This window comes from Balaenoptera acutorostrata, chromosome 10 (genome assembly GCF_949987535.1).
Source record: "Balaenoptera acutorostrata chromosome 10, mBalAcu1.1, whole genome shotgun sequence".
Taxonomy (NCBI): domain Eukaryota; kingdom Metazoa; phylum Chordata; class Mammalia; order Artiodactyla; family Balaenopteridae; genus Balaenoptera; species Balaenoptera acutorostrata.
Window position 1 is genome coordinate 38,213,314 of NC_080073.1, and position 15,173 is coordinate 38,228,486.

Here is a 15,173-nt window from a genome sequence, read left to right on the forward strand (position 1 = left end):
AGACTCCATACCACCAAGGCCTGAAGCTGGAGAGATGGCATCAGTTCCTGGGGGGTGGAGGTGGGGGTGGGAAGAAGATTCTGGAAGTCCCAACAAAGGGGATCCTGACAGTAGGCTACGAGCACAGCTTCTAAAGCTGTGAGCGAGGCCAGCTGGGCAGGATGTGAAGAACCTCCAAACAATCCCCCTCTGCCCCAAAGTCTCACTATTTGCATTTTGTAGAGTTTGATGCTCTCCTTAGGATCCTCATTTAAAAAGCAAGTTGCCCACTCCTGGCAATTCAGAAGGCTCCACTTGAGTGTGGTAGTGCTTGAATTCCTCAGATTCTTTCCTTTCAGGAGAGGGGCAGCCTGAAGAGATGCTTGGGTACAGTAAAACCACTACTGGGGACTCCGTTGTACAAGGCCACCAGCCCTCCACATGCTTCCTAATTTGCTGACTCAGTAAACAAGAGGTCCTGCCGAGGCTGATCTGACCGGTCTGGAGACGGTAGGTGAAGGGGTGGCAGCTCCAAATGAGGAAGTACCTGGCCTGCCTGGCAGCCCCACCCAGCCTCAAATCCAGCTCCACAGCACCAGCTCCAACAGGCCAGCCCCACCCATGGAGCAATGCAGGGATCTCCTGGGCATGTGGATCCAGCACCCCACCACTCTACTCTTTGACAAAGATGGGAAGATGAGGGCACTGGAAGCCCCAGGGGCCTCCAACATTTTTCAATGGACCCAGAACCCAGAGAGCAGGGCTAGGAAAGACTCCCACTGCAGACCCCCTCAGTCTCCTCAAGGCTTTGTTTTTATTTATCTAAGTACCACTGTCACTTCTGCCTGCCAGGAGGCCGAGGACCACAAGGCGGCTTGGCAGGAAGTCAGGAGGGGAGGAAATTCAGGCCTCTGCTATAATCCCCCATCCCAATCAAGCCACGTGACTTCTGACCACTAACTCCAGGTCCTGACTTTCATATATGGGATAAGGTTTGAGAGGCTGGGTATCTAATGTGATGGGGTGGCTGTGTCCAGTTAGGAGTGAAGATAAGGGGTGTCAATTAACCAGTTAGGCCTGGAAGGGGTCACAAGCAAGAGGTCAGTAGGAGGCACTTCCCTGTCCCAGATACTTGGCAGGCAGACCTCTAGTTCCTGCCAAAGGGACAGCAGAAGTGCTAAGGGTCGAATGGAGAGTGGAATGACGGCACTGGTGGCAGAAGCTGGCCTTGGGAGAGAGTTCCTGAGTATGAGTGAGGCCAAGATGGACCAAGCCAGCGGTCAGGGGCTGAGGGAAAGGGGAAGAGGCCCAGCTCCCCAGGAAGGAGAAGCCTGCTTCTCTAGGGCCCCCAAAGAACAGCAACAGCTATCGGGCCATCGACCACAGCTCTTCCTGTTTTATGAGTGCCTGCTGTGTTCCAGGCTTTATGCTAAGCACTATCTACCACCCTAAGCAACAGGGCCAAGAGGACAGATATGGGAGAGGTCACGACACGAGGCCTAAACCAAGAATGGCAGAGATGGCCTGGACAAATCCAGACCACAAGACAAAGATGGGCCAGCCTGGTAACCTAGGACGTAGGTCCAGGGAAGCAGAAAGGCACAGAGCCCAGGGCCTCTACTTAGGCTGACCTGCGGCAATTGGGGAGAGGGCTAGGCAGAGGCAGAGAGAGGGCTGAGACCCATTCATGGACTGGCTGAGCTCCTGGGGCCCAAGCCAGGCAACGTGCTGAGGTCTCCTGGTCCTGGCCCTCCTGGGCAGGGGGCAGAGGCTATAAGCATAAAGGTGCCACCTACCTTGTCAAGGCTAGAGCCATCACTCACAGTATAGGTACAATGTGCTAGAGGCTGTGCTCATCCCATCTTGGAAGATGGTGAGGCCCTACCTAGCTGGGTGGGGACTTGGTCACTGGAGGGGAGTGGGGGTTGGCAAGAACAGGAAAGTGCTTGGGGGGGCACATCTAATCCATGTCCCCCCTTGAGGGCCAACCTAGCACCAGGTCCTGAAGGTCCCAAGCCAATAGCCCTAGCCACGCTCATCCATGAAGCCTAAAGTGGTACAGTAGGGGAATCTGTTCTAGGCCTGCCCCATTCTTAGTCCAGAACAGAGAGCACTGAGGCCCTAGATTCAAGAGGAGGTGCTTTGGAAGTTGTTGCAGACAGAAGTTCCCCCCAAGTCACTTGTCAGACACACAGCACCTACGGGGAAGGGCCTAGGCCCAGGCCTGCTTAAAGCCAGTGCTGCCTGGAACCATGAACTCCAGCCTCTCACTCCACCCCTGCCTCACTCACAGCATCTAGAGTACCACAGGGGGTGGTCAGAGCTCAGCCCTGGCTCACAAGGCCAAAACCTTGGTATTAAGAAGAGGCCTCTGTCGTCCCCTTGCCCACCCAGACTGCACCATGACCCTAGCAGGAGTGAAAGGGCTAAGATGGTGCTGAAGGAGAGAATGAAGACTCTCACTTCTCACTTCCTTAGCCCCATCTCCCCTCAGAAGAGCCTCCTTTTCCTTGAAGGACTCAGAGAATCCCCTGCCCGGGGCTCCAAAAGGGCCTCCCAACCCCACTCCACTGCTGGGTTCATAAGCAAAGAAGCTGTGCCTGAGACCCAGCCTCACCTGCCCTGCCCTAAGCATCTTCCAGACCCATCCTCATGATCCCCTCCAAGACCACCCTGGGGAGATGACCCCCTCTATCAGTCCTAGGGCCACTGGGAAAGACACAGGGAGCTGGGCCCAGGTCCCCTGCTCAGATACTTGCAGACTCTGTGCCCTAAATAACTCCTGTAGCCTCTCCAGGCCTGCACCAGGCCCTGTACCAATTACTCTACATGCATCATCTCATTCCAAGCTCACATCAACTCTTATCTTATCAACCCTTGAGCAGAGAAACCTGATTTCAAGAGTCCAAGACCTAGTCCAAGGTTATGGAGCTGGCAAATGCAGGCCAAAGATTAGAGCTACATCTGCAGGACTCTGTGCTTGGCCTCATAATTGCAATGTCTGTAAAATGAGACGATCCTTAGCTGTATTCTAACCTCCAGGAGCCACTCTCCTTGCCATACTCTACCTATCCAGGTGGCCGCTGGTACAGGCTGCAATTAAGTAAAGTTCTCAGTGATGACAGATTCAAGGGATTCTGGGTACGGGGCAGGGTCTTGGGTCCAGAACTATATGACCTAAGCCAGAACTACATGGCTAGATCAGCCACCTCCAGGACTCCCTGGGCTCCACATGTATCAGTGAGGTCTTAACCAGGCCTATAGGGAGCCTATGGTGTGACGTGGCTAGATGGCTAGCTGCCCTCTGCCCAGGAAACAGGGTGGGTCAGAGCTGGAGCAGGGCCGCCCCCTCTCAACATGGGTCTAGTGACTCATCTGGAGCCCATCAGCAGCTTCCTGTCCACAGGTGCAGTGGGCGTCAGCCTTGCCCACCAGCAAGCCCTGGGAGGCTCCCACCACTCCAGCCTAGGCAGCCAGGGGCCTCAGGAGAATGTAGCCCCACCCCAAACTTTCGTGAGGACACAGCCTCAGGCAGAAAGAAACTCAGACCCATTCCAGTCAGAAGAGTTTCTCATGGAAGGAGGAGCCAAGCTGAGTGAGGGTCCCCCTTGGGCCCAAACTCATAGGCCCAGCCAGAAACCCAGAGTCAGGAGCCCCTCCTTCCCTGCTTCCGGGTACAGCAGGCTCTACCCACACTGACTCCACCCCTCGACCCCTTGCTCCCTGGGACACTCTGGGCTTAGCAAGGCTAAGCCTGTTTCCCCATCTGTAAAGCAGAGAGAACCAGGAGTCCAACCTTACAGAGGAGTAAGAAGATGAAATGCTGAGCATAAGAAGCTTAACAGGGGCCCTGGTCATATCCTGTACCCACAGGTCTTTGCTGTTGGGCCCTCCGGGTCACCCACGCGGCAGTGAGGGGTCACTGACCTTCAGGGCACACTTCTGCCCGGTGCGCCGGTGGAAGCACTCCAGCACCTTGCCGTTCACACCCAAGCCCAGCACCTGCTTGGACAACTGGTAGTCATCGGTCACTGCGTACTTCTTGGGCTCCCGCCGCCCCCCGAAGGCGGGAGCGCCGGCTGAGCAAGGTCCGCAGGGTGCACCTGGTGGGGGCGCAGGGCCCCCCTGCTCCTCTGCTGTCTTGACATCCATGGCCCCCGCGGGGCGCTCAGAGGCGGCCCCAGCCTGGCGCGTCCAGGGCCACCTGGTAAAGAGAGGAAGAGTGACTTCCGTTCAGACTTCTTCAATACACCCCAGCCTTGGAAGCCCTGAGCCAGAGTGGGCTTCGGGTCGGGGACAGGGCTGGGAATGAGGAACGAACTGTCGGAGTGTACGGACCCGCGGCAAGGGGAGGTGGTCACGCAGCCGGGCACAGGCGAGTCCTGCCCGGCCACCTGTCAAGAGGGGAAAGGGCCGCGAGGTCCCGGAAGTGGGAGGTGGAGGGGGCCCAGGCAGGGCGTACCTGGCGAGGGCGTACCTGACGGCAGCGCACCTGGCTGCGGTGCCGGTAAAGGGCAGGGGCGGCAGTCGCCGAAGCCCGCGGCCGCGAGCGCCCAGAGCTGAGAGTCACCCCGCCGCCTGCCCACGTGACTGCTCCCCTCCCCCGCGCGTCCCCGGCTTGAGGCCGGGCTTGGTCAGCCTTAAAGGGCCAGGCGGGCCCTGGCAGGGCGGGGCGGGGCGGGGCGGGACGGGGCCCGCCTAGAGCTGAGGCAGAAATAGGGGGCGTGGCTTCTCAAGGGTGCGGAAACCTCCTAGGCTCCGCCAGCCTCCGGGGAGACTCCAGCGCTAGCGCAGCCGGGTTCCGCGTGGGCTGTGCGAGCCGCGAATTTTACCAGCCACCAAGGAAGTGGCAGCACAGGAAGTCTTGTTTTTCTTGGAGTCTCAGGTAGCCCCTTGAGTCGGGTGTTTTCTCTGCACGCTGCCAGGAGGCCCTCCAGTATAATCTTAAGGCTTGCAACTTCCTTAGTGGTGGCCCACCGCCAGCGTATCTAAAGTCTTAATTTTTGCCAACAGGGCAAGAGTGCAATAGAATTTTGTTGTGATTCGTGTCTCTAGCTCCTGGTGGCTCTGCGCGTCTCTCTAGCACTGGCATCTCTACCCTTCTGTGCATCTCCTGCTCATATCCCTTGGAATACAGCGTCCTAAGACCAGAAATCCTGAATTCCCGTTTGGTCAGATCCATCAACTTTTCACCTTATGGTTTGAGCTTTTGGTGTCATGTTTAAAAAGTCTCCTCCTCCCACCACAGTGACAGATATTCTTTATTAGCTAAGTGGTTTTCCCTTCCACATTTAGGTCTCTACTCTGAGCCCACCTTAGATTACCTTACGTATTTCGAACGGGTCTTCCCATCACAGACTGTTAACTCTTATTTCACAGATGAGGAAGCTGAGAACCCCCTAGAGGAAACAACTTGTCTAGAGCTGCAGCGTGTGTAGCTGTCTCCTTGGACAAATCTGCACTACTCCTGCACTTCCCTCTCGCCCCACAGCCCCGAAAGAGGTGGCTCACTTGGGACAGGGAAGATGTGATTTGGGGCAGGATCCCTGTGCGGGCCTCTGCTGCCATCTACAGGCCACTAGCAGGACTGCAGGAACCGCGGCCTCTGTCCCACCCGTAGGTAACTCCTCTGTATACCTAAGTATCCAAAGGTATCTTCTGGCTTCGGAATTGGGGCCCAGCGAGCTCCCTGCCCCTAAGCCCCAACACACACATGCATGTGGACGCACGTGGATGACTGGGCAGCAGCTCCAGGAGAACAGGCACCCTCTGTGTGCAGGCATTGAGCTGGATGAGGGTGTGAGGGGCTCTTCCCTCTCTCCTTGAGGCGACCTTCAAGCTAGGAAGGTTCAGTAAAGCAGAAGCCCAGATGACAGCCTCAACTAAGCGTACTGAGCTCTTCTTTTGGACCAGACACGGGGTAGATGCTCTATCTGGGCACCCCATGATCGCACTGGGACTGGAGGAGGGAAGGCAGTACCAATCCCATGCAGCCTACACCAGACACACGAGTGACAAGCCCTGAGAGGTCAAGCGACCTGCCTGAGGTCACTAGCTACCATGGCACAGCCCCTATGCCAACCCCCAAAGAACAACTCCAGGGCCCAACTCTCACCCTCAAACTATGCCTTCTTCTCCTGTGCCTCCCTGCCCCGCTCCCACATCCACATGTACACATTCTCACACGTGTTCACATGTGCACACACATGCAATCACACCTTTACACGTGTGCACATATGCACACAGAGATACACAGGCATACACATGCACACAACACACACACATTTATGCCTAGCTGGAGCCAGGACCTCTGTCCTTGAGCCCCACCTGAGAATCTGATCCAAGATCTCAGAGCCTTGCAGGAAGCCCTGTGATCCAGAAGCTACCACTGCTTGAAGGCTTGGAGACTAGAGAAGGATTCTCCTTCTCCTATGGAGATGACTGGTTTGAGCCAGATGAACCCAAAGCTGAGCAAGATCTCATTCTGGACAAGCAAGGCCCCACCCATAAGCAGAGGTCTAGAGAGCTGAGGGTGGAGGCTGGCCACTTGTCGTAGCCAAGGTCATCTCTGCGTGCTGTGGTCTCTAAGCTATCTTATTTTCTAAAAATGGAGTTAGATTACAATTGTTCTAACATTTTTGTATTTGTATTTTTTTGACCACAAAAAAATCTATATTTTTATATTGGGGGGAGGAAGTAGAAAAGAAAGTAGCCCCTATACTGAGCCCTATTCAGTGGCAGCTTTTTGTTCCATAGGGTTAAGGAAGACTTTGAGGAAATAAAAGTTGTTTGGAAAAATCCAGGTGTAGTTGCTTTGTATATTGTGATGGGTAGAAGGGATGAAGTGAAGGGTGAAGGACCCTCACACGCTCCATATTGCCTCAGACTATGCCCTGGAAACCTGAAGTGAAGAAAACGCCACTTTCATTCCTGCTTCTTGGGACTGTTGATGGCCATGTAGTGATAGAGAACGACAAGCAGGCTGGCGAAGATGGCGAGCTGCACATCCATGATCGTGGCTGATCAGCTGGGCTCAGCTCCAACGTGGCCTGTGCGCTCTGTATCTGTATTTTTTAAACTGGTCTCTTTTTATTAAAAATTTTAATTGCATAAGCAAAACTTGCTTGTTATAATAAATTCGAACCATATAGAAATATAAAAAGCAAGGAATGACAATGTCTCTCCTCTTGCAGTGTCCATACCAAGGCCAATGCTTACACAAACACACACGTTCCCCACATGGCTTCATCATAGACACGTGTTTTGCAGCTGACCCAGGGGAGTCAGAATGCATGGTTTCCCCTCACTGCTCACATTCCAGCAAGCATCTGCCATCTGAAAATTGATGGGAGGATTCAGTATTGGGGATGGCTGGGCCAGGGCAGGTGGGTACATGGTGGCAAACTCTGCCACACAGCTCTCCATGAGAGCTGTATGTCCAAGGGGATGAGGGCTGAGAACTTTGGAATAGCTTACAGTGACGAAGGAATCCAGTGAGTGCCTGGGTGGGGTGGTGGGGCAGCTGAGACCCCTCTCTCAACACACACACACACACACACACACACACACACACGTGTGGACGTGTGGACTATTCTTTGGGGAGAGGAGAGGCTGCATATGTGAAAGTTTACAGACCAAATGAGCCAGACCCTGAGGAAGGCACTGCTGTATATTCTTGTGACCCATTTTGTGTCTGTTCTGGGTGGGGAAGGGCAGAGATCCTGCAGCAAGAATCTCGGGTGCATGGGAGGGGTTTTTCTGGAAGGAAGAATCCATGGAGATGTGGCACATGAAACTATGAGAGGAATTGCCACTGGGTGGCAGTGTGGGCCCAGCAGTCAGGGCAGGAGAGGTGACAATTAGATGGCCAGAGGGACCCACAACACCTGGGGCAGGCAGGCACCTCGGGTAAAACAAAGGCACACCACTCTTCCCAGCATTCAGGGGAGGTGCATAGTGCTGTCAAATTTACAAAGGGCAGCTGGAGGGCAAAACCCTTCGGTCCTTTAGTTTACACACAGAACTGCACAATCACTGACTTCTGTAGGGGGCGCTTTCAAGGGGACACCTGTGGTGCCCTGATGTTGACTGTCCTGGAGGCAGGGAAGCTTCACTGAGGACCTGAAAGTTGGATCCTGAAGGATGTCTAGGAGTTGGCTTATCATAGGAGCCTAGAGAGGAAGTGGGGGAGGGGTTGGGCCTGTGAGATCTAGGGTATATTTTAACCTCTCTATGCTTCATTTTTATCACCCGTAAAGAGGGGACAATATGTAGTAGTTAGGCAATGAAATGGGGCTGGAAATTGCTGAGAGCATCTGGCACATAGTAAGCATTCAGTAAAGTAATCACAGTTAAAGGGAAAGGGCAATCTCGGGGTAGAGAGCTTGGGATTTGTTGCCAGGGGGACCAAGGTTCAAATCCTAGCTCTGTTGCTTGGCAGCTGTGAAGCCCCTTTGTCTTCATAGTATGTGGGGCAGTAGACAGTTCCTACTGGAGAAACAGCACCTTATACAGGGGCTCCATGCTGGGCTCTCCAGGTGCCCCAGCCATCAAAGTGGTACTGAGGTCTCCACACCCATCTCCACCCCATGCAAGCAGCTTCTGGCCTACTCAGGACTGGTGGGGCGACACTGAAGCTCAACTTCCCTTCAGGAAATTTACAGAGAAGTGGGTTTCCTGAAGTCATTTCTCATCTTAACCAATTATTTTGTCATTTTGTCCTGTTTCACGGGGTTTTGCTTTTGGACCCCCTTTGTCTTCCATCCCCTCCCAGGAAGGGCAAACTCAGCCCTGTCTGCCCTGGGGAAAACCTGGATACTGCCATTTAGGCTTCTGGACCCTGCCAGGAGTCTGTCATCCCTGCTAGGGGACCTGAAGCTTACCTTCTTTCTGGGGAACCTGGGGGTACACACCGGGAAGTGGGAAGTGGGGAGTGGACCCTGCCACTTCTCCAATTCTCTCCCTCTCCTTCTGGTCCAAGGGCTTAGAGGAGGTGTGCGTAGCCCCTATGGTCTTTCAAGATGTTCCCTGGTGAGTCCAGTGAACTAGGAAAAGGTGGAGAGGATCAAGGGTAGGAGCATGGGCTTCTGACTTTTGTTCCCTGGGGCTCAGCATAATGGGGGTAATAACAGCTGTTGAGGATCAAATGTATCAAGTGCTCCATGTAGATGGGAGGGGGTGTCACTGCTCCTTCTCTCTACCTTTACCCCCCACCTTCAGTTTATCTCTGGGTGTTTGGAGCTCCAGGTCTCTCTCCCACATTTTTAGGGGACCCACCAACCCAGAGACACATGTGAACTGTCCTGTGGGGTGAGCTGGGGGCCTGCCTGCCCCTCAATCGGTAGTCATTTCTTCCTTGATTGGAGGGCCGGCCAGAGGCCAGGCTGGGGCCGAGACTGGATGGCCCTGCCTGGTGCAAAGGTTGGGATGGTGCCTTCTCCCTCAACTCTCAGTGAAAACGTTCTCGCCTGGATCCTCTTGGCTGTGGTGGCCGCAGGCTTGACCCCCGTGAAGCTGCTCGTATCTGAGTACTCCCTCTGTACCCCTTCCCTCCCCTAATGTCCCTCTCCAAACCACACCCCTTGCCACCCACCTCCCCAGACACAGAGTCCAGGGGTCCAAGTGCAGCCCACAGGGGGCCCCTGCACACCAGACAGACCGCCTTGGAGGAGCCGCTAGCTGGGCAGACAGGTCGGTGACCGCGCCCTCGTGCTGCCACCGGTTCTACAGAGAGATAAGGGGGCCTGTCCCCAACGAAGCGGAGTGCCCGAAAGAAATCTGGGCTCCGGTAGGTAGAGCACCTGCCCCTGCCTAGCCCTCTTCAACCTGGACTTTCCCTAATGTTCTCTAGGTCACTCTCAACCCGGCTTGGTCACGTCAGCCTTGGGTCCAAGCGCTGTAATTGGCCCTGCCTGACCACTCGGCTCCACCTCCTGCGCTGCGATTGGTCGCCGAGCGCGGCCCCGCCTCATTTTCCTGGAAAGTTCTTGGAAATCTGTCAAAGGTGTTTCCTTTAGCGGCCCTCGGTCGCAGACCAGGGAACCGACTCTCTCGCCTGCACCCCTCCCCGCCCGGCCGCACAGCCGGCGGTTCTAGGAAGACGTCGCTTCCGGGAAGGGCTGGGACACAGAGGACAAAAGATTAGGCTGCTCGCCCCGCCCTCCCGGCCCGCCCCACGCGCCCTCCCGGCCCGCCCGCGCCGCCACCTCTCAGTCCCGGCCCGCCGCCCGTGCGCCCCGGAAGCCTGCCTTGAGAGCGCGACCCGCGCCCACTGGCTCCCTCCAGCAGCCGCCGTCAGGCCGAGCCCCAGCTCCGGAGCAGCCGCTGCCGCTGCCGGGACATGGTCCTCTGCGTTCAGGGGTAAGCGCGGCTCTCCGCCCCCACCCACCTCTGCGCCGGCACGCGGCAGAGTTACTGGCCTCGTGCTAGCTGCCGAGCATTAAGAGGGCTTGACCGGTCGGAAATGATCGAGCGCGGAAAGACCTCGAGAGAGACAACAGGGAAGGGTGACAACATCGTCACCACCTCTACTGGCACTGTGGGTAGGGAAACTGGGGGTCGGCTGGTGACAGGACAAACAGGGTGGGCTAAGCGTGGGTTCTGGCTGGAAAAGGTAGACGCCTCAGGCAGCGCGTCCTCCAAGGCGTGGCTCACCAGCCCAGCCGTTCTGGGCCCGGAGCGCTCTATCCTAGCCTGCCGGCCCAACAGCCTACTGTGACCTTGGGCCAGCCCCTGCCCTTCTCTGTCCTGTCATCCACTCTCCTGCCTCGTCTAGCAATTAGGCTGTTCTTGGGAAGCCAACCTGAGATCCTTGCCTCTCCCCTGGTTGGCACCTGCTGAACAAGCAGCTGTTGGGAGAGCCTAGGTTTGGCCCAGTCCTGCCTGAGGCACCCCCACAATGTCCTCAATCCTCCTCTCAGCCCAAAATGGGATCCCAGTGTGAGAAGGACCTTGGCTCCTGCCTCCCTTCTCCAAGTTTCCCAAAATGTGGGGGTGGGGTGGGGACTGATAAGACAGAGTCTTGGCCTCAGCTGAGCATTCTTGGTACATTCCTTCTGGCCAGGGCCTCAGGATCCCCTTCAACCAAGGGTCTGATGCTCTCCAAAATGATCTGACAGGAGCTCAGAAAGTTCCAGGGAGAGTGAAAGAAGATCACTTGTGATCTTGTCAAGTGACAAGATCTTGTGTGAATGGGTGCTCCACAGCAGGGAAAGCAAGATTTTTAAGACCTACACACACACACAGCCACAGACCAGCTGGTGCCCTCCTGAGGTAGGGAGCAGGGATTCCCAATTGTAGGTATGGGTTGTCAGCTTTGCTGAGGGATCCCCCCTCAGGGCTGAGTTTGCCTCATTGGCTTATGTGCCCAGGCAGAACTCACAGGCTGGGCTCCACAGCAGGCACACACACATACTGGCCACCCACACCTGGAACATAACAGCCACCGCCAAGACAATGACACCTCCCATACTCCTAGAAGGCTCCTGGGCCTGAGCTGAGCTCTGGGTCCCAGCAGGCAGGCCATAAGCCAGTTCCCTGAAACTCAGCCTCTAGCTCCCCAACAGGGATTCCAGAGCTCCCGTAGTACAGCCAGGGTAGGGGTGGAAAAGTATTAGCAGGCTGTGGTATGCTAGGGTCTTATGGCCCCTTCTTCTCTTGAGTGGTCATGGGCCCCTGATTTGTTAAAATCTTCTAAGAGTCACCTATAACCTACACTGTATAACTTACACTGTCAGATCTGGTACCTCTGCCTGACTCCTGCCGCCGGTTCCTGCCCACCTCTTCCTGCCTCGTAAGCAGTACCTGTCAGTGTTTACCCATGCCATCATCTCTGCCTGTGGTGCCTTCCCTGCTACTCCTTCCTTTAGCCTGGCAGACTCAGCTCAGGAACAGGCAGACCCTGACTTCCCCCTAACATTCTTTGCTTTTATGACTTTGGGTTATGAGTTTTCCTTTAGGGTAGGGCCCAGGGTTTCATTATTTGGTATCTTGAGGCCCAGGAGAGAACCAGACCCAAGACCCGAGGATTTATTTTGTGATGAGTGGGAGAGGACCAGCAGTCTCTTCCTTGGGAACCAGGGCCATGCCCCTCACTCCCAGGAAGCCCCAGGATCACCATGCTGGGTGGGCTTCCTCTAAAGGGAAGCTACTGCTCAGATTGGGGCCAGTTCAGCAACCCAACTCTAGCCATCTGAAAGTATGGTGTGGCCAAACCCCTCAGTGTCTGGGCTGGTAGGACCCCCTCATTGAGGAGGAGGGGAAACTGACGTCTAGTGAAGAACAGTGTTTGCATAAGATCATAGTGCCTCGTAGGGCACGCTCATCAGGGTAGGATCTGGAATGTGGGATGAGTACCCTGCCCTTTGGTGGGAGCTCATATTTATGGGAGGTGGGACTTGTCAGTGCCTTTAGAGGCCACTGTCTACCCTATACCCTCAGCTGGGAGGAGGAGAGAACAGGATGGGTGTCTGACCTGTTTGGGGAGATTATTCCAGCCTCTAAGCCCTGGCCAGTGTGGACCTAGGTCCCTCTGACAGATACTCCTATCTATGGGGAGGTAGCATGTGACCAATCCCTCGGCTCAACCAGAACCAGTGCCATTTAATTGGCCCACCACTGCCAGGAGGGCACCACTGTGAAGCCTCTTTGTGCTGGATCCCATCAGTGTGGTGAGAACACCAACTGGCAACTGTGAGCTAGAGATGCCTATAGAGAATGAAGTGTATTTGGTTGGTGCAAAATAGAAAGAGATTACAGTTGGCCCTTCATATCTGCAGATGCGAAACCCATGGATATGGAGGGCCCAAAGTATTCACTGTACTACGCCATTCATATAAGGGACTTGAGCATCCGCAGATTTTCGTATCCACGGGGGCTCCCGGAACCAATCCCCTGCGGATACTGAGGGATGATTGTAATTACTGTTTAATAAATGCAGGAGGGTGGAGAAGTCTCTTTCAGAAGAGGGTTCATATGTGGGGAAAGTAATCAAGGGGCCTTTTGTGATGACAAGTGGGAGGTGGGGTACTGGTCTCATTGAGCCCATGGGTGGGCAGAGGGGAAACTGGGGCTCATAGTGAGATAGACTGGCCAGAGGTCACATAGCCAGTCTGGGGCAGAGGGGATCTCTGGAAATGGGGAGAGCACAGGGCCTCCACTCACTGCCCATCCACCTCTTTCTAGACCTTGTCCTTTGCTGGCTGTGGAGCAGATCGGGCAGCGGCCCCTGTGGGCCCAGTCCCTGGAGCTGCCCGAACCAGCTATGCAGCCTTTACCTGCTGGCGCCTTCCTGGAGGAAGCAGCAGAGGAGTCCCCAGCCCAGCCAGAGGGTGAGCCCAAGGTGCTGGACCCCGAAGAAGATCTGCTGTGCATAGCCAAGACCTTCTCGTACCTTCGGGAATCTGGTGAGTCTGAGGAGGGAGGCAGGACTTGTCCTGGAAAGTCTGATGGGGAGAGTTTAGCTCTGCCTGTTGTGTCTAATTTGAGAGGCATGGCTCTGGCCAGAAGAGTCTGATGGGAGAAAAGGGGTACAGCACTCCCCAGGGAGGTGTGAAGAGAAAGGCTGAGCCCTGCCTTGCCCTGGGTTGGTGCACCCAACTAATTTCCACTGTGACCAGTCTCTTAGCCCCCTCTCCATTTGCCTAGGCTGGTATTGGGGTTCCATTACGGCCAGTGAGGCCCGGCAACACCTGCAGAAGATGCCAGAGGGCACATTCCTAGTACGTGACAGCACCCACCCCAGCTACCTGTTCACATTGTCGGTCAAAACCACCCGTGGCCCCACCAACGTGCGCATTGAGTACGCCGACTCCAGCTTCCGCCTGGACTCCAACTGCCTGTCCAGGCCGCGCATCCTGGCCTTCCCAGATGTGGTCAGCCTTGTGCAGCACTATGTGGCCTCCTGTGCTGCAGATACCCGAAGTGACAGTCCTGACCTTGCAACCACCCCAGCCCTGCCTACCCCTAAAGAAGATGCACCTGGTGACCCAGCACTGCCTGCTACTGCTGTACACCTAAAACTGGTGCAGCCCTTTGTGCGCAAAAGCAGCACCCGAAGCCTGCAGCACCTGTGCCGCCTCGTCATCAACCGTCTGGTGGCCGACGTGGACTGCCTGCCACTACCCCGGCGCATGGCTGACTACCTCCGACAGTACCCCTTCCAGCTCTGACCCAGCCGAGCAACCGCCTAGCCTCACCCAGCCAAACCCTGGAGGGGACACCGGCTCCAGCTGGACTTGGGCTCCCACTATCCCTCCTCCAGTCATCCTGGTGCCACATGCATCTGGCAGCTGGACCAGGAAGGGTCTGCAGGAACAAGGCTGGGGGTGAGGGGTAGGGAGAAGTGTCACGCGACTTGGAGGTCAGCACCCCCAGCTCCCATGTGGCTCCACTGTGGCGGGCCATGTGACAGAAGAGGGGACTGGCAGCACCTCGTCTCACCCTGTGGGCTGGGCCCAGGCCCCCACTCACCTGCTGTGGCCTCCTGTACTGCGTAGACTTGGCCAGCCCTGGTTTCTCAGTCCACAGGGTGGGGCAGGCCCCCTCCTTTCAGCCAGCCTCTGTCTCAGGGGGGATGGCAGCCAGAGGAACTGAGGTTGACAGTGACAGTCCCCTGGTGCGGGAGCAGGCCAGGCTGGGGACGGCACAGTTATATAGTATTTATTTATTTATTCTCCTTGGGTTGGAGAGCCAACCCCACCTCTCTGCCTGAGCCCTGAGTGCTCCAGAGGCCCCAGCCCTGCCTCAGCTTCTCTGGTTCCTCCCGGCAGAGAGCCTCATCCTGAGATGTGTTGCTGGACCCAAGGCAGTCCTGGATGTCCCACCCACCCACCTGTGAAGGTGTCCACCCTCTTCTGCCTCCAGCCCTGTTTTGGGAGGATGGGTGAATAAACAAGAAAAGGAAGCCAAAGTGTTAGGGCCTTGCAGAGCCTGCCACTCACCCCCTTGCAGGGCAGAGCCCTGTCTGCACAGAGCTGGTCTCGCTGGGGCACAGGCCCTGCATGAGTGTGGGTGCCGTGTCAGGGAGGGGCATGGTAGTTTGAGGACTGCCACTCCACCTCTGCTGGGTCTGCTTCCTGCCCAGGAAGGTGCCTGCACATGGAAGAGGGAAAGAAAATACATATCTGATAAGACTTTATAAAATAATTATTTCTAAAAAAAAAAAAAAAAAACCCCACAGTTTGGTAGTCTTTTTT

General features: G+C 55.8%; 2 protein-coding genes across 6 annotated transcripts in view; one reads left to right on the top strand and one right to left on the bottom strand.

The window, feature by feature from the left end:
• MAPKAPK3 (MAPK activated protein kinase 3) overlaps window positions 1-15,021 on the bottom strand; it is a 37,950-nt gene extending 22,929 nt beyond the window's left edge. Inside the window, exons 1-2 of one of the 5 annotated variants that reach the window (XM_028163172.2) lie at window positions 14,919-15,021; window positions 3,907-4,183 (exon numbers count right to left, since the gene is read on the bottom strand). In XM_028163172.2, the coding sequence (XP_028018973.2) occupies window positions 3,907-4,183; window positions 14,919-15,010 (369 nt within the window). In that variant the 5' untranslated portion in view covers window positions 15,011-15,021. Of the gene's footprint in view, window positions 1-3,906; window positions 4,184-4,441; window positions 4,605-14,448; window positions 14,579-14,918 lie in introns of those variants that run through there. The other 4 variants (XM_007168666.3, XM_007168664.3, XM_007168665.3 and 1 more) reach the window with 4 other exon arrangements.
• On the top strand, window positions 10,188-14,147 carry CISH (cytokine inducible SH2 containing protein). Its single transcript, XM_007168658.2, has 3 exons — window positions 10,188-10,338; window positions 13,162-13,382; window positions 13,624-14,147. The coding sequence occupies exons 1-3, from the start codon at window positions 10,319-10,321 to the stop codon at window positions 14,145-14,147; spliced, it is 765 nt and encodes a 254-aa protein (XP_007168720.1). The 5' UTR covers window positions 10,188-10,318.
• Window positions 15,022-15,173: the final 152 nt, after the last annotated feature.